General features: G+C 43.0%; 1 protein-coding gene across 4 annotated transcripts in view; it reads right to left on the bottom strand.

The window, feature by feature from the left end:
- Window positions 1-18,496, bottom strand: part of LOC143960998 (serine/threonine-protein kinase N1-like) — a 189,785-nt gene that overhangs the window by 83,484 nt on the left and 87,805 nt on the right. For all 4 annotated transcript variants that reach the window (XM_077470094.1, XM_077470093.1, XM_077470092.1 and 1 more), the window contains exons 5-7: window positions 12,676-12,821; window positions 4,770-4,974; window positions 1,305-1,487 (exon numbers count right to left, since the gene is read on the bottom strand). In XM_077470094.1, coding sequence (XP_077326220.1) covers window positions 1,305-1,487; window positions 4,770-4,974; window positions 12,676-12,821 — 534 coding nt within the window. The remainder of the gene's footprint in view (window positions 1-1,304; window positions 1,488-4,769; window positions 4,975-12,675; window positions 12,822-18,496) is intronic.

Raw genomic sequence — 18,496 nt, 5'->3', positions numbered from 1 at the left:
CCAAAATTGAATGTTCAAGGTGAACACAATTTAGAAGTACTTTTGAACAACATCTGTGAAGTCACTGAATTTACTGAGAAATCTAGCACAATTGTTCTTTAAAAAATATTCTAGTGCATGGTTAGCCTAAATGACTAATTAAACAAAATCTGTTGAATCAGTCTATATTAAAGCACATGCCAAGATACACTATATTGTTCAAAGTATTGGAACGCCTGGCTTTACACGCACATGAACTTTAATGGCATCCCAGTCTTATGCCGTGTACACACGATCGGAATTTCGGCCAGCAAAAGACCGATGAGAGCTTTTCATCAGAAAATGCGACCGTTTGTATGCTCGATCGGAATTTAGCTGGCCGAATTCCCACCAGCAAAAATTTGAGAGCATCTCAATTTTTCCAATGGAAACAATTTAACAATTTCTATCGGAAATTCCGATCGCGTGGATGTGCAAAATCCACGCATGCTCAGATTCAACTACGAGATGGATGCTATTGGTTACTGGTTATTGAACTTCTTTTTTCTAGTCCCATTGTGTTGTACGTCACCGCGTTCTTGATGGTTGGAATTTGGTGTGACCGTGTGTATACAAGACAGCTTGAGCAAAATCTCATTGGAATTCCGTTGGGAAAACCATCAGAGCTTTTTCTGACCAAAATTCTGATCGTGTGTACGCGGCATTAGTCTGTAGGGTTCAATATTGAGTTGGCCCACCCTTTGCAGCTATAACAGCTTCAACTCTTCAGGGAAGGCATTAGGAGTGTGTCTATGGGAATGTTTGACCATTCTTCCAGAAGCACATTTATGGGGTCAGGCACAGATGTTGGACATTGTGTACTTGGGACATAGTATTTTTGTTCGAGTGATCAGAAGCAGTCAACAAAATTCTGCCATGGCCGATCTAAGCGAAATCAATCACAAGCTCTTTATATCAGACAGAGCCGTGGATGTCAACTTGCAAAGAACAGGGGGCCCAACTGTAACATAAGAAATTACAAAGAGCCACACATAATATTTAGTATGCTACAGAAGATTGTCAAGGACTGCAGAGTTACTAGAAGGAATGGGTAGAAACTGAGAATATGCTACAGATGTGTTTGGGGACACACTATAGGAGAATTGATAATCAATAAAGACAATATTCTGCTTAGTCTTGTTACTCAGAGCGCCCTTACACAAAACGTTATCATGTTTTAAAGGTGTACAATGCCTTTAAGGTAGGTTTTAAAGGCAAAACCTATACGGTATACAGTATGTCTATTGCATTGGTACATAACAACAAATACAAAAAGTGCTGATTACTTGAAAACTCCTCGCTGCGATTAATATTGGATGTGCGTGAGTACATGCTTCGTGCAGTGCGTGTTTTCAGGCTCTTTCCTTCTACAGGGCTGCTTCCAGGCAGCCAGGTCAGTGAATTCCTTGTGCGTCCAGGGACGGTATCTAATAGATCAGTACAGCCCAGGAGTCGAACCTCTAACACACCTGTAAAAAGAGACCACATACAAAAACAAGGTTCTCTGGATGAGATCATGTTGTTCTATTAATCGATTTATTTATTATGGTAATTCCAAAAACTGTCTGAAATAGAATACAATTTCAATTGAAACTACTTTGCAAGAAAGACTGAAAATTAAGCCTTTGAATGTATATGGGGGCACAGCCTCCTCCCCTAAGGGACTTGGGGGTCAATTCACTAAACAGGGGTCTCTGAACTTTTTAAACAAAGGACCAGTGTATTTTCCTTCAGGCTTTAGAAGGGCCAGACCGTGGTCAGCAGGAGTGGAAATTTTCCTGGCATCAGTGGGAGTAAACATCACCGCCTTTGGTAGTAGGAAGAAGAATAGTGCCCCATCGTTGGTATCATTGGGAAGAATAGTGCCCCATCGTTGGTATCATTGGGAAGAATAGTGCCCCATTGTTGTCAGTGGGAGAAATGGTGCTCCATTGTTGATGTCAGTTGACAGAATAGTGTCTCATATCAGTGGGAAGAATAGATAAAGGCAAGCAAAGAGCCCTATCCGGCCCCCCGGCCACAGTTTGGAGACCACTAAGAGATAAATACTGCATGAATTTTAGAGTTAAAATAACTCATGCAGTATTTATCTCAAAAGTAGTCAATTCACTAAAAAACATGCGTTATTTACCGAATGCATTAAAATGTATGTTTTGCAATATTTATCACTTAAATTTTGCGTTATTTTTGGCATAGTTCTTTCAGACTTTTTTTTTTTTTTTACATGCTACCACTGCACCAGAGGAAAAAATAAATGCACACAGAAATACTATGAAACTGTGAAAACATTCTAGCATGCTTTCATTCACATAACGGTCTTCCTCAGGTGAAATGTTACAATTTATTTTCATTCCAGAGTTTTGGGCAAAAACATTTACACACGGATATATTGGGGGTTATTTACTAAAGGCAACTGCACTTGAAATTGCACTGAAAGTGTACTTGGAAGTGCAGTCGCTGTAGATCCGAGAGGGACATGCAAGGAAAATAAAAAACAGCATTTTAGCTTGCACACGATTGGATGATAAAATCAGCAGAGCTTCCACTCATTTCAGATCTACCCCTCAGATTTACAACAATTGCACTTTCAGTGCAATTTCAAGTGCACTTGTAGTTTGCACTTGTAGTTTGCACTTGTAGTGCAAAGTGGATTTGCTTTTTGCAAACAACCCCCCTTGTCTACTTTTAATTTACTGGTGCAGATTTCCCCTTATTGTCATTTTGTACTTTACTAAAAAATCGACTGCCTACTGGCAGATGATAATTAACGAATGTTCAGTATGTGTTCTTTAGTGAATTGACTTTAATGATTTATCTCTTTTTTTGCGGTACTTTTAACAAATGTGCAGTATTTACCTCACATTTGATATTTTACCTTGAAGAATTGGCTCTTTTATTATCTCGTGCGGCATTTCCAAAAAATGGGTCGCGTGACCTTCATATCGCATTCAGTAACCTTTTAGCGACTTAATTATTTTGTCCAAGCATATCTATACAATAGGCCACCCTTCTGCTTAAATTTTACAACAGGCACTATAAGGCATTTATTTTGGGTTTTCATGCCCTTGGAGTCACGGCAGCAGTGTGGGCATGTTCTCTCCCCCAGCATCCCCCAATCCAATGCCATTTCCCCACAAAACCTACTAACAAGTACTGCTAATGAATTGTGTTTTTTGGGGGGATAGGTGGAAGAGTTAGGGGTGATTCTTAAGCAGCGATGAGTTAATTCAGCAATCAAAACTGCTGCAACTTGATTTGCCCCTGCTGGCAACACAGTAAAATCCAAGTTATTGCAAAGTGCTACTCCAGCTAGTTTTGGATAGATTGGAGAAGGGTTTTGAATCACTGCCAACATTTAATCATTGTCTTTGTCCCCATAAGGGAGATTTCTCCTCACTTTCTGTCTATTTGAAGCATAGACAGAAACAAAACCGGTATTAAGGGAAAATAACCAAACTTCCTATTGGAAGGGAAAGGATATTTGTACAGTGATTTCAAAACTTTCTGGTGCTACTCTATGACAGCATAAAGTACTTATGGTTGGTTGCTCAGTCCCCATCTAAACTATAGGGCAAAAAGGGGCAGGAAACTCAGGACCACTGGTTACGAACTCATGAAGACAAATAAGAGACTAGTGAAGTAATATGTCTTATGTTTTTACAGTATATAGTTTTCACAGTTTTTTGTGGGTTAGGGAAGAGTAACCATCTAGGGGTAATCACAAAATAGCTCAGATCCTGATAAGGCACGACTCTGATGTGGCCGTTCTCAAGAAAAACAGAGTTTCTCTTGAAACAGGGAGCCAAGATTTAAAGGTTCATGTATATGAGAGCATCTAATGAGAGCATCAAACAGCCTGAGAGTCCAAAAACCTTTAAAGGAGAAGTATGGCCAAAGCTTGTTTGGCTGTACTTCTCCTGTGGATCGTTCGTTCTGCACTCCTGTGACCCATTTTCAGCTGACAGCGGGCTGAAGCCGTCACAGAGCTGGTCCAGGCTGGGGAAAGATCCCGACCATATGGGATTAGAACCTGTCTCAGCCTCTCAAGGAGCCACTGAGAGCCTGAGAGAACTGCTCCCGTCCCTACTTCGCAGCTCTGCGCTCCAGTGAGTGTGTGTGTGGGGGGGGGGGGGGCAGAGCAGACAGCTCTCTGCTCATGGAGCACTGAGAACTGAGTGATCGGTGGTTTGCTTGGTTCTCAGTCTTAGAGCTGGCTGGGGACAGAAGCAGCATCAGATCGATGCTGCATCCACCTAGGTAAGTATGATTTAATGATTTAAAAAAACAAAAAACAAAACAGTACTTGTCTTTAAATATTAGTATTGGTTTACAAATGACAACATAGATCAGTAAACACATTTTGGGGGATCAATGATATCCCCCCTTCTTCAGGGCTTAAACGTAAAAGGTAATCATAAGAAATCAAAAATGACACAAATCAAGAAGAGTAAATTATTAGCTGTAGAGGGTAGAGGCAAAATTTGTGGATCTGCAAAAAACTACCCATATCTAAACCACAGGGCAGTAAGGGATTAAAAATTCAGCACCAACAGTAATGCAGTCCTAGGGACAAAAGAAAGACTGGTGAGGTAGTGTTTCTTAAGGTTTTATATTGTTTTCACTAGTGGTTTGGTGGCTTGTGATTTTGATCAGTGTAGAGCAACCAACCATATGTAACCATGGAGTGGTACAAAGAAAAAGCACATTATAGGAATATGAAACATTCTATGTGTGTAGTGGGGAAGCATTACCTGTGAGAGGGGCTGATTTGGAGAAAGTGCTGTGAGGAGAAGAGGGGGAAGGAGCGCTGTGTCTTGTTGGAGAAACACACATCGCCATCTCCTCTCGTAAGAGGCATCTTTTAGGGTGGTCATCAGGAAGGTCCTCTAGACATTTTTGTAGAGCCACTGTCAGTAGAGCCAGCCTCTGCCGAGACTCCACATGGCGGGCTTGTACCTAATTAAAGCCAAAAACAATCTATGAAACATTGATTTGCTAGACAGTGCTCAGTTTACAAGAGATAAAGCTATAAATTTCTTTGTGGTAACTGTGTGCTGCAGCTGAGAAGTTGCTTCTATAAGTGTCAGTCACTTTACTTTTCTTACAGGAAGATATACATCATCTAAGCCAATACCTGCTAAGTTCAGTAGGATTAGTGCAATTACATTGCAGAACATCAACTGTGGCTTCAGATGTTGAAGCTTTATACCCAAAATATCATTAATCAAATCCACACCACTTAGGGTTAAATCAGACCTATTCTGTCCATTTTTGCATGTTAACAAATGCATATTAAGAAGTGTTATGATGTGTCTTAACACTCTAATGTTGGATGTGAGCTTATTGGCGGAAAGTCCGACCATGTGTATGCTCCATCGGACATTTGTTGGCGGACTGTCCGCCAACAAATGTTGGCTAGCAGGTTCTCAAATTTTCCATCAACAAATGTTTGTTGTCAGAAAGTCTGATCATGTGTACACAAGTCCGTCGCATGCTCGTAATCAAGTACGGAAGCGCTCGGTCTTGTATAACTAGCATTCATAACGGAGACATCACGTACATCTTGTATGTCACTAAATTCGTAATTGTTGGCCAAAATTTGTGTGACCGTGTGTGCACAAGACAAGTTGGAGCCAACATCCTTCGTACAAAAATCCATGGTTTTGTTGTCGGAAAGTCCAATCGTGTGTACGGGGCATTAGACTCCAAAATTAGACCTGCTTAGTGTACAAATTGAGAAAAAAATATATGCAGTACATCTCTTCAATACGTGCACATTTCCCCATGCTTTATATCTTTATAGACCCTGCAAGTACAGAAACCTGCTCAACTACTGCCAGCTTTAGATATGTACAACATAAAAAGTTAATCATTCTGAAGCCCAAGATAGGAACTAAAAAGGCTAAATAGACTCCCGAAGACAACACAGGTAAGTGTAGCGGACACAGGACAGCTTTAAATATCTTTGACAAAACCAACAACTTATCAAACAGAAATTACACAATGCTTTCAGGGGTATGTATAACAGACCAAACAGGGACAAATAGTTCATAGTTACAATTTACATACACATTAAAGCCCAAACTAATTTGTTATATTTTGGATGGAGTGGGGAAATGTCAAAACCCGTGTGATCATTTCTTGTTTCTTTTATGTGCCATTTGGGATATTCTCAACTGGGACGCAACTGGAAGCAAAGGTAAATCCCCCCTGCAAAACTAGGACAAGTGTCCCATAGTGGAAGATTTCCCTTCTTATTCTTTTTTGGTGACAAATCAAACTTTTGAATTTTCCCTCAATTTTAGGTCAAGTGACAATGGCCACCAGAATAAATAGAGAGAGAAGATGAATCTCTCTAACAGGGACACAGGCCGCGTACACACGGGCGGACTGTTCGCCCAACCTTGTCCGCTGAACAGTGTTTGGGCGGACAGTCCGCTCGTGTGTGGGCTTTCAGCGGACAGTTTCAGCGGACAGTTGGACGGACAAAGTCTTTCGGAAATTCCGAAAAACTGTCCGCTGAAACTGTGTTTGAGCGAACAGTCCGCCCGTGTGTGGGCTTGTCCGCTGTACTTTCGAAATGAGCGGACTGTTCCCGCTCGGAAAGTCCGCCCATTTCGAGCGCGTGTACAGGTAGGCGGGGCCCGCGAAGGAGACGTCGCGGGCTCCGCCGCCTGGAATGGGCTTAAAGGGGAACCCCAACGCCGAAAAAAATCGGCGTGGGGGTTCCCCCAAGTCCACACCAGACCCTTGTCCGAGCACGCTACCCGGCCGGCCAGGAAAGGGGGGCGAGCGAGCGCGCCCCCCCTCCTGAGCCGTACCAGGCCGCGTGCCCTCAACATGGGGGGTGCCTTGGGGAAGGGGGGGCCGCGCGGCCCCCCCACCCCAAAGCACCTTGTCCCCATGTTGATGAGGACAAGGGCCTCTTCCCGACAACCCTGGCCGTTGGTTGTCGGGGTCTGCGGGCGGGGGGCTTATCGGAATCCGGGAGCCCCCTTTAAGAAGGGGGCCCCCGGATACCGGCCCCCCACCCTATGTGAATGAGTATGGGGTACAATGTACCCCTACCCATTCACCTGTGAAATAAAGTACAAATAAAAACACAACACAGGGGGAAAAAATATTTTATTGCACAGCCGGGGGTCTTCCGTCTTCGGGGGTCTTCTCGCCGGACTCCTCCGCTATGTGTGTGTAGCTCTTTTGCCAGCGGAGGAGTCCGGCTTTCTTCCTCCCCGCCGCCGGCCTCTTCTCCCGACTTCGGGGGTCTTGTCCCCCTCTTCGGTTCTTCTGCCGGGCCACCGCGCCTGGTCCGGTGGCCCGGTCTTCTGTCGCCGTCTTCCGTTCTTCTGTCGCCGCCTTCGGTTCTTCTGCCGGGCCACCGCGCCTTCTTGTAGCTCTTTTACAGGCGGTGGCCCGGTCTTCTGTCGCCGTCGCCGCCTTCCGTTCGTGTTCTTCTTCTTGTTCTTCTTGTTCTTCTCCTGGAGATGTTGACTCGACGAGCTCTCCGGCCGGAATGCCGGGGACGCGCTGTGCGGTCACTTATATAGTGACAATGGGGCGGGGTCACATGGTATATGTCACATGGGTTGGTCACATGGGTTGATGTCACATGGGGACTATGACATCGTAAGGGGGCGGGGTCACCATGTGACATCAACCCATGTGACATATACCATGTGACCCCGCCCCATTGTCACTATATAAGTCACAGCGCAGGGCGGCTCTGGCATTCCGGCCGGAGGGAGCGACGTGTCAACATCGCCTGGAGAAGAACAAGAAGAACAAGAAGAAGAACACGAACGGAAGGCGGCGACGGCGACAGAAGACCGGGCCACCGCCTGTAAAAGAGCTACAAGAAGGCGCGGTGGCCCGGCAGAAGAACCGAAGGCGGCGACAGAAGAACGGAAGACGGCGACAGAAGACCGGGCCACCGGACCAGGCGCGGTGGCCCGGCAGAAGAACCGAAGAGGGGGACAAGACCCCCGAAGTCGGGAGAAGAGGCCGGCGGCGGGGAGGAAGAAAGCCGGACTCCTCCGCTGGCAAAAGAGCTACACACACATAGCGGAGGAGTCCGGCGAGAAGACCCCCGAAGACGGAAGACCCCCGGCTGTGCAATAAAATATTTTTTCCCCCTGTGTTGTGTTTTTATTTGTACTTTATTTCACAGGTGAATGGGTAGGGGTACATTGTACCCCATACTCATTCACATAGGGTGGGGGGCCGGTATCCGGGGGCCCCCTTCTTAAAGGGGGCTCCCGGATTCCGATAAGCCCCCCGCCCGCAGACCCCGACAACCAACGGCCAGGGTTGTCGGGAAGAGGCCCTTGTCCTCATCAACATGGGGACAAGGTGCTTTGGGGTGGGGGGGCCGCGCGGCCCCCCCCTTCCCCAAGGCACCCCCCCATGTTGAGGGCACGCGGCCTGGTACGGCTAAGGAGGGGGGGCGCGCTCGCTCGCCCCCCTTTCCTGGCCGGCCGGGTAGCGTGCTCGGACAAGGGTCTGGTGTGGACTTGGGGGGAACCCCCACGCCGATTTTTTTCGGCGTTGGGGTTCCCCTTTAAGCCCATTCCAGGCGGCGGAGCCCGCGACGTCTCCTTCGCGGGCCCCGCCTACCTGTACACGCGCTCGAAATGGGCGGATTTGCCTCCTCCTTACGTGGGCGAGTCCGTTCATTTCAAAAGTTGAGCGAACTGTTTGCCCAACCTTGTTCGTCAAACAGTCCGCTCGTGTGTGGGCAAGTCCGCTCATGCAAATTTTGAGCGGACTGTTTGACAAACTGTTTGCCGAACAAGGTTGGGCGAACAGTCCGCGCGTGTGTACGCGGCCACAGAAGTAAAAACCTAAACTCAGAGAAAAGCCAGCGCTCCCAAAATATTCAAAATTGACTGTTTACTGAACAACCATATCAGCAAAATAAGACCAATGTTTTGAGAGTATGCAGACCGTCTCTCTCAAGGTAACCGGCAGAGAGTCCTTGAGAAAGTTAACCTTGAGACAGATGGTCTGCGTAAACTTGAAACGTTGATGTTATTTTGCTGCTATGGGACTTCATTATATGGTCATTTCAGAATATTGTTGGTGTGCTGACTTTTCTTTATGTTGTTATTTTTGCTGCGTTACTGCTTAGTCAAACACCTACCTTTCAAAGAAGGTTGCATGAAGACATTGTGGGGTTATATGATGTATTACAAGCAATTACACCTGGCAGGAGTTCAATTCCTTTACCACTATGTTCAAAACTAAAGAAACAAAAGTGCCTTTTGCCAAATAAAGGACACCAAATTAAAGCTCCAAGTTACCACTTGGAACTTATAGAAGGCTAAAGATTTTGTGACACTGTTAAGCTGGCCATACGCTAGTAGATTTTTGTTCAAATTTTTGGTTACACAAAAGCATTTCTAACAGTGTATGTGTTTTTTTTATGTAAAGTCCATTCATTTAAAAATGTAAAAGATACACTCAATTTTGAATGTACTGAAAATTTTTATAGAAATTTTTGATCAAAAATGTACTAGTTTATGGACAGCTTTAGGGGCCTGAGCCTCCAATCAACATGCTCCCCATACCTAATACTACAGGGTATTTTTCTTAGCTCTTGAATGGATTTACGGTGGTGCAAAGGGAAGGTAATTATGTGCAGCTAGGAGGGGAAGTTAAGTGAATTGTTGCTTTGCTCTGGATAGACAAAGCAAAGGTTCACTTGATGCTTTCCACAGTATTGTATAGCAATCTATAGAATGTTTTAGCAAATGTAACATTATGTGTAGACAGTTGGCAAATAGCAAAATGTTAACATTTCCCACAGGGTACACTGATATTTCCACAGATTAAAAACATATTGGAAAAAGCTATGTCTTAAAACAGTTTACAAAGTTCACTATCTCACGGTCTTCTCTTACAGAATAGATACTACCAAAAAGTATCCTAAAGGGCATTTCTAATGTAAAATTAAATATCGTTTTACATGGACACCAGTAGATTAAGTCATCCACCATCTTCTTTTGTCACTCAGAGACTCCAATGGTGGTATTTCATTGTAGCAATTTTTGTCTTTGCATCACGCACAAAGCTATAGTGAAAGATTTTCCCTAAATATATGGCAAATCCTTTAAATAAATGTGACTCCACTATCTGGTTTTGTAAAAGCCACAGCAGTTCTAGTTCTTTTAGTTCTAGTAGGCATTCTCACTTCTGAAGTCCCCAACAAATACAGCAAGCCAACATGTGCCAATGTACTGTATAAACTTGTGCAAAGAAATTATATGAAATAAAACATCAATCAACAAATGTCCAAAGTGATAAAGATCAGTGTCCATTCAAATAGTCCCAACGAAGAGTGCTCTCCAGTCACAGTCGATACAGAAGCATCTTCACCAACATAAATGAATATGATACTCATTAAAGACATATAAAAAACAGCTCCATAGTGTAGTCAATTTGTAACACATTTGTTAAAATCAAAAATATTGCATTTACATAGATATAGAATAAAACTGCACATCTAAGCCACCGGATCCACATCCACAAGCCATGGCACTCTACGACAAAACGTGTAGGGCAGGCTCTTACGTCACAGAGCTTGGGAAATTTGATGAAGACACCTTTGTGGAGGCTGTGACTGGAGAGTGTGGGGAGACCTAGAGATTATTACCTTAAAAGTGCAGTCTGACCACACAATACTTTGAGAATCAACTATCTGGTAAACAGTTTGGTCTTATTCACTATTGGTGTCATGTAGAGTTTTACATTCACAGTGAACAGCTTTGGGATTTTCTTTATATCTGGAAGCTTTACATCTTTGCACTCTTCATTGGGACTATTTGAATGGACATAATTCTTTATCACTTTGGACATTTGTTGATTGATGTTTTATTTTTTCTAATTTATTTGGCACTGCACAAGTTTATATATTGGTATTTTTAATTTTTAATCAACAAATTATGTCAACTGCTTTATATTTTTACTATTGAGTCTGAGCGCAGGTATTATTTCTTTAAAGCCAACATGTGCGTCAGCTTGCCACTATGAAATGTCAATTTAGATCAGTCTTTCTCAACCAAGGTTCCTCCAGAGGTTACCAGGGGTTCCTTGAGCAATAGGCAATTCCTGCTTCTCAAAAGGATAACCACTGACACCAATGACCTTTTAGTTATTTGTAAAGGAGGGTATTCCAAATGACCACAAATGAAAGGAGCATTCTTCCTGATGATCATCATGCAAATGTATTTTGAGCTGAAGCCTGGGAAGTTATGACGTTATTTCAGGGGGTCCTCCATGTTAAAAAGGTTGTGAAAGGCTGGTTTAGAAGGTCATGTCATTTCAAAAGAGCAAAAAGATATCTGTTGATTCTACCAAATAACATGTTAACTGATAACTTCCTGTGCTCTCTGCCCATGCAGCACTCTTTTCAATTATATTGTTCGCAATTACCTTTGAGGATTACAAGTTATGAAGGAGAGGAGGGTAGTGTTTGAAGTCCTATTTTAGGGTGTTTAGAGAGGTATCACTCCAAAACCCACATGAAAACACCTTGCTTATGGAACTCTGATTGCTGACCAAAGGAAGCCCACCCACACTCTATGGACCCCACAACTTTAATGTCAAAGCACATCCAACTTTATTTAAGCCAGATAATGCACACTGTAGCCCTGCCTAGGACCATCCCTCTCTAAGCCCCTGTACACACGGTCGGACATTCTGCCAACCAAATCCGTCGGATCTTGTCTGAAACTATTGCATACACACGGTCGGACTAAGTTGTCGAAAAATCCAATCATTCAGAACGTGATGACGTAATTTCGTTATGATGGGACTAGTAGCCAATAGCTTTGATGTAGGAATTTGATCTGAGCATGCGTGGCACTTGGTCCGATCAAAATTCTCTACACATGATCGGAGTATGTCCGATCGAACCAGTTGGTCGGAAAATATTTCCAACATGTTGGAAAATTGGGTCCGACGGATATTCCAACGGAATCAGTCCGATGCATACCACACACAGTCGGATTATCCGACAACACGGTCCGATAGGACACATTCCGACGGATTCTCCGACCGTGTATACAAGGGCTAATGTTTCACCCAATAAAGGCTAATCTGACATCATTGGTGTAGGACTTCCTGCTTTCCTATCCTGCTCTAGGGTAAGAATGCTGCTTCTCCATAGATGCAGTAAAGCGAGTGAGTGTTGTCATCCTGAAACAGAAATTGTGTTACTCTCAGGAACACCTAAAGGAAAAAAAGCCAGCAAAGAAACTAATGTAGCAATCGCGTCTAAGATTATTATGCTGCAATATGTTACATCTTTGTTTTAGGATTTAGATCAAGATTAGGTTAAATGGGGACATCTCCATGCATAAAAAGAATAGTTATTGGGATGTTTGAAAAGCCAGCGTGAGAATTTCCATTTACTATAATTTTTGTTGTTGTGACACTAAGTTTGAATGTGAGCCATGCCACTACAACAACTGCAGTCTGCAGTGAATTTTACGGTATAATGAGCTCAGCAAACCCACATGAAATGTAATAACTTCAGTATGTTAAATATAAAAGGCTCGTAGCAGTTGTAAGCCGTGGGAATAAAGCAGAGTTACTGCTGTGGTAAATCATCTCACCCTTTGCAGAGACTCCAGGAATAAACATGAACATTATACAAACCTCATTGACCGCACTCTTGTCCTGAGCTTTGGCACCTCCGAGCATCCTCAGGGCGTTCTCTGCCCCCTCGGACACCGCCCGCTCCACCCTATAGTGGTGTCTCAGCTCCTCAATGTGCACTTCAGTATGTGAGAGCTCCGACATGCCTAAGGCAGACAGGAAAGACAATAAATATGCAACTATTATGAACTAAAATATTGAATTAAAAAAAAAGAACAAAAGAAAAAAGGACAAAGCATAACAATACAATGATGGAGAAAAGAAGTTCTCCCCATGATCGTAAAGGTAAAGTAACGCAAGGAAAGACAAAGCCCTTTATTTCATATACTGAATATATGATGTAAAGAATTTCAAAATGTCTCTATCCTATTAACACTTCAGCAATCAATACTTCAATATGAAGTCAAAAGATTGATGATGATTCTATATAAAGTCCTCCTTGATGTTTTATTTTTTTATAGATCCATTGAATATGTCATCCATAGATGCTTAGATCATTAAAATAAAATGAAAGGCAAACTTTTTTTTTTTTTTTAAAGCGGTTCTTCACCCTAAAGGGGAAGTTCCGCTAATCTTATCCCTCCCCCCCTCCGGTGCCACAATCGGCACCTTTCAGGGGGGAGGGGGGTGCAGTTACCTGGATAATCCAGGTAACTGCACCCACTTCCGGCCAGACCGCCGCAGACCCCCGCAGACGCTCCGCCCCCCCCGTTGTGTTCTGGGAAACACACAGTTCCCAGAGACACAGCGGGGGACCATAAGAGACGCGCAGCGCGACTCGCGCATGCGCAGTAGGGAACCGGGCAGTGAAGCCGTCATGATTCACTTCCCGATTCCCTGACAGAGGATGGCGGCGGTGGCAGCAGCGAGACGAGCGATCGCTCGTCATCTGCAGCCGACATCGCTGGAACCTGGGACAGGTAAGTGTGATTTTATTAAAAGTCAGCAGCTGCAATATTAGTAGCTGCTGGCTTTTAATATTTTTTTTTTAGGTGCAGCTCCTCTTTAAATTTGAATAGAGTAAGGGAATGTTATAACTAGAGCTGTAAAATTTTTGGAATTTTTTAAGCCCTGAGAAAAAAAAAGTATTTTCCAGGAAAAAAATAAATTTTTGGGAAAAAAATATCAGTGTGGAGCAGTTTTACAATTTTAAAGTAATTTTGTTACTATTATATGTATTATGCTTGAGATAAAAGTACAGCTTATTCAGTGAATAAACTAAACTTGCTTTTTAAAATTTGTGATGATCCAGAAACAGCAGAAAGATTGTTTCTGGGATGAGAACACTGGAGGGAAACATCTCCTCACACTTTCATTCTGATCCTCGTCATTTCATTCCATAAAGTGTTTTTAGAGACTTTAGGGCACCTCTGGCATGCCAGGTTGTGTTCTTTCATCCTTGTAGCATTTGGAAAAGAATATTTCTTCTCACAATATTTGCAAATTGCAGCTGTGTTCTCAGCAGAAATTGCACTGTGGAAATGTTTCCAAACTCTAGATGTTGGTCTCACCATTTTACTGTGAGGAGGAAAAGAAAAAAATATTTACTGACCAAACTATAGGGAAAAATTATGCTGTGATGGTGAAGTACATTAATAGGAATTATTTAAAAGTTATAAAGCTAAACTAATCTGTCAGACAAATGTACCCTCTTACCTGTCAATTAAGGTCTGAGAGGTCAGAAACCATCATCTATTGTATCCAAACAATCACACAACTGTAGGAGGTACAAGATGGAGCCCACAAGCAAACTAAATGGGAGCCTTTTCCCTGCAGTGCCTACTGGTGGCAGAAATGCATATTTCTCTTGTTTGAGAACTGCATTGAGAATTACAGTGTTACTTGAATTGTATTCCAGGATTTGCTTATCTTGAGCTGAGAGAACTTGAAAGAATTTAAGACTTTATATAAAGTCTCAGAAAGCTTTCTTTAAGGTCTTCACGTTATATGGTTTGAATACCATGTCATAGACATAGTATCTATCATTGTAAAAGAACATATTCCACACTCCTTATCTTTTTTTTTTTTCTGAAAAAAAAAAAAACTCCCCAAAAAAATGGCTTTGGAAAAAAAACAGACATAAAAACCCTGTTTTGAGAGATTGAGGAGTAGAGTGAAGGGAGGGAAGAGACATAAGAGCAGATAAAAGAGAGGTGAACAGGGAGGAATTACATCGGGGGGGAAAAAGGCCCCTGAAATGGCCCCTGCAACGACCGCGTATAGCATATAAAGTTTTAGTGAAGGAAAAAGAAAGGGGAGGAGTAGCACTACCAGAATTCAAAAAATACTACGAGGCTATAATAATATCCAGAGTAGCAGATTGGATATACAATCAGAAAGAAAAGAGTTGGGTGGACCTGGAAATTAGACTGAGTGGGACGTGTTTGGCAAAAATGATATGGATACCACCTCATCAGCGGAACTTAGGAGTAGACAAGAGCACTTTAACTAGATACACATTAAGAATATGGGATAAAATTAATAGGGTACACAATTGGACTCACAATTCACCATTAATGTCACTTTTGGACACAAATTATTTTTTGCCAGGCAAGGAGGAACGGCTGTATTTTAGTAGATGGGCAAGTAAAGAGGAAATAAAACTAGGAGAAGTAATTAAGGGGAGTAGGGTATACACATATAGGGAACTCAAACAAGAGTGGGGGCACAAACCATTAGATAAATGGAGACATGCTCAATTATCACACTTCACCCAAAGTTTGCCACAGCCGCTACGGCGATCAGAGAGTTTGAGACCACTGGAGAATTTATTGAAGGAAAGAAAGTGTTTAGTTAAGAGTATCGAAAATATATAAAATATTAAGACGTGAAGCTGATTCAGAACTACCGACATATTTAGGGAAATGGGAAGAGGAACTAGGACCACTTACGAATGAAGACCATAGGATAAAAATACTTAAAATGACACATTTAATATCAAGAGAAGTCCGCATGATAGAAATGTCCTATAAATTAATATCGAGATGGTACATGACTCCCCAAAGAATGCAGAGGTTCACAGGGGCAGAGCAGGCAATGTGCTGGAGGGAGTGTTCGGAGCAGGTCTCCTTAAAACATATTTGGTGGGACTGCCCTAAAATAACCCCTTTTTGGGACAAAATAGTAGAAATTATATGCTTGGTGACACGAAAGAAGATCAAGAAAAGCCCTTGGACATGCCTATTTCATGACACTGAGCTAGGAGTAATGCAATACAGAAGTACGATAGTCCTGCATCTATTGAATGCAGCCAAAGCGCTGATCCCACGCTATTGGAAATCTATACAGACCCCAAAAATAACGGAATGGGTGCAGAGGGTGGAGCAAATTAGGGTAATGGAAGAATCGTTATATAAATTACAAGATACAGAGGGAGAAGGTCACGGGGATTGGCAACAATGGCTGACATTCTTGGAGAGGGGGGACTGCCGTACTATAATTGAGGGACAAGGGGACAGAGAGGGGGGTGACTGAGAGGGGGGAGAGAGGAGGGCAGACCTCCCCACTCCTTTTTTTTTTTTGGTTGCCCTAGGGTTAAGGGAGGGGGGCGAGAGGGAAATTGAATTTGATGGAAGAAAAAAGAGACTTGTATAAGTAATTTGATGTATTGTCTGTATCAATATGAAATTGATAAATAAAGAAAGAAAGGAAAGAAAAAAAAAAAAGAAGAAAGGAAGGGAAGGGGAAGGAAAAGGAAAGAAAAAGAAAAGAAAGATTTCCACAATGATGTTAAGGAGAACAAGCGGAGTTCTGAGCGTCAAGCTGATTAGAATCCGCAAGAATAAAGTAACTGAGATGGCAAGGAAAAAAAAATAAAAAATAAAAAAATAAAAACCCTGTTTTTTCTCAATTTTTCTTTTTTTTTCCAGGCCTTTTCATCTCTAGTTGTAACCCCTGGCAGGATTTCTCTCTGCCATTTGTGTACCATTGGAGAGATTTACCTTTACTTCCCATCCTATAGCCAAAATAGGAAGGAAAACCCTGGTAATCGCCAGAACTGATGTTCCCATTGGAGGGTTCACCTCTGTTCCTGTTCTGGTGACCACTCAAAATCTGTGATTTTCTTCCACTTTCACTTTCGGTGATAATGGTCATCAGAACAAACAGAGGGGGCATCTCTTTCTAATGGGGGCACAGATAGCAATAAAAACTGACAGGTGTTTTAATCCCAGTCCACCCCGTCCAAAACTAAAAATAAAGTTTTGCCTTCAGTTACACTTTAAAGAGGAAGTAAACCCTGATGCGTTTACTTCCTCTTTCATTCCCTACAAAGGCAAAGCATAATGGACTACTATGCATCGCATAGTAGTCCATTATGTGTCACTTACCTGACACAGGAGCCAGCAAAGTCACCGCTGTCCCCTGTAGTCCGGCGCATTCCATCTTCTTAGTGGGGTCTCGCAGCTCCGCAGCTGTCATTCGGCGAAGCTGCAATGACGTCACTCCCGCGCATGCGCACGGGAGCCGACAAGCGCGGCAGCTCCGTCGTTGAGAATTCCGCTCTCAGTGCGTCTGCGCGCTGCTGTCTACGGTGCATGCGCCGTAGACAGCGGTGCCTGTCTTCGGGCAAATATCTCCTAAACCGTATAGGTTTAGGAGATATTTCTTGGACCTACAGGTAAGCCTTAATCTAGGCTTACCTGTAGGTCAAAGTGGTTTGTAAGGGTTTACAACCACTTTAAGAATGTAAATACAAGCATATCATAAGTATTTCATATATGTTCTCTGTACATAATCCTCCTATTCTGTTTTTAGAAAAACCTAACTAGTCATTCAAAAAGAAAAAAAACACATTGACATAAACCCATTTTTCTATTTTAGATAATGGAATAGGTGACTCCAAGTAAAAATAATTCTGGCTGGTGAAGTTGCAAGCCTAGTCCTCATATACCTTCCCTCCTTATACCATGTCACTTCCTGTACCTCACTCCCCAAGTATTGCATGGGGGGTCTGTGCATGTTTATGATATGTTGGTTCCTGCCCTACTCACTGCTTTTTGTGATTCTTACTACTTGCATATCTGCCGACCAATAACCAAACATTTATTTGGCCTCTGACTCCCTAGGGCTTCATTGTAGGGAATTAAATTTAACATGAACTTTCTAGCTAACTACCAGTCTTTTAGCCCATACGTAAATTTTTGGTTATTCGTGTATCCGAATGATTTGAATTAGGATCGGCTGAAAAATAATTACCAGTTTGAATTCTGTGTGAAGAATAGCTGGTTGTTAAGGCCACCGCGTCCTTAATAACCTATAACTCATCAGCTGAATGCCGGCACTTAAATATTCCTGAAAAAAACTGAGTGGGGTCCCCCCCAATCCATACCAGGTCCCCAATCCATAACAGGCCATATGCTCTCACCATGGGTGGGGGTGCTTTAGGTCGGGGGGGGGGGGGCTTCTGCATGTAGCAGCCCCCCTAATACTTACTTGAGGTCTCTCTCTGTCCAGCGATGTTCACAAGTCTCTCAGTCACCTGAGATTCTCCCTCCTGATTGGCTCCATTGGCTGCCACTGCTGTCAATTAAAGTCAGTTAGCCAATCAAGAGAGAGAGTGGGTGGGCTGGGTCGGGGCTCTATGTCTGAACAGACACAGGGAGCTGTGACTCAGCTCAGGTGTCCCCAACAAGAGGAAGGGGCCAGGATCACAGAAGAGGGACCCAAGAAGAGGAGGATCGGGGCTGCTCTGTGCAAATCCACTGCAACAGAGCAAGTAAGTATAACATGTTTGCTATTTTTATAGGAAAAAAAATTAGACTTTACAATTTAAGGATGCGGCGCTTTAAACCCCCACTAATGGCCGAAAAATAATTGAATG

The sequence above is a fragment of the Lithobates pipiens genome, unplaced genomic scaffold, assembly GCF_037356315.1.
Source record: "Lithobates pipiens isolate NorthernLeopardFrog02 unplaced genomic scaffold, aLitPip1_a1.2 Scaffold_8, whole genome shotgun sequence".
NCBI lineage: Eukaryota > Metazoa > Chordata > Amphibia > Anura > Ranidae > Lithobates > Lithobates pipiens.
This window is presented reverse-complemented; position numbering and strand designations above follow the sequence as displayed.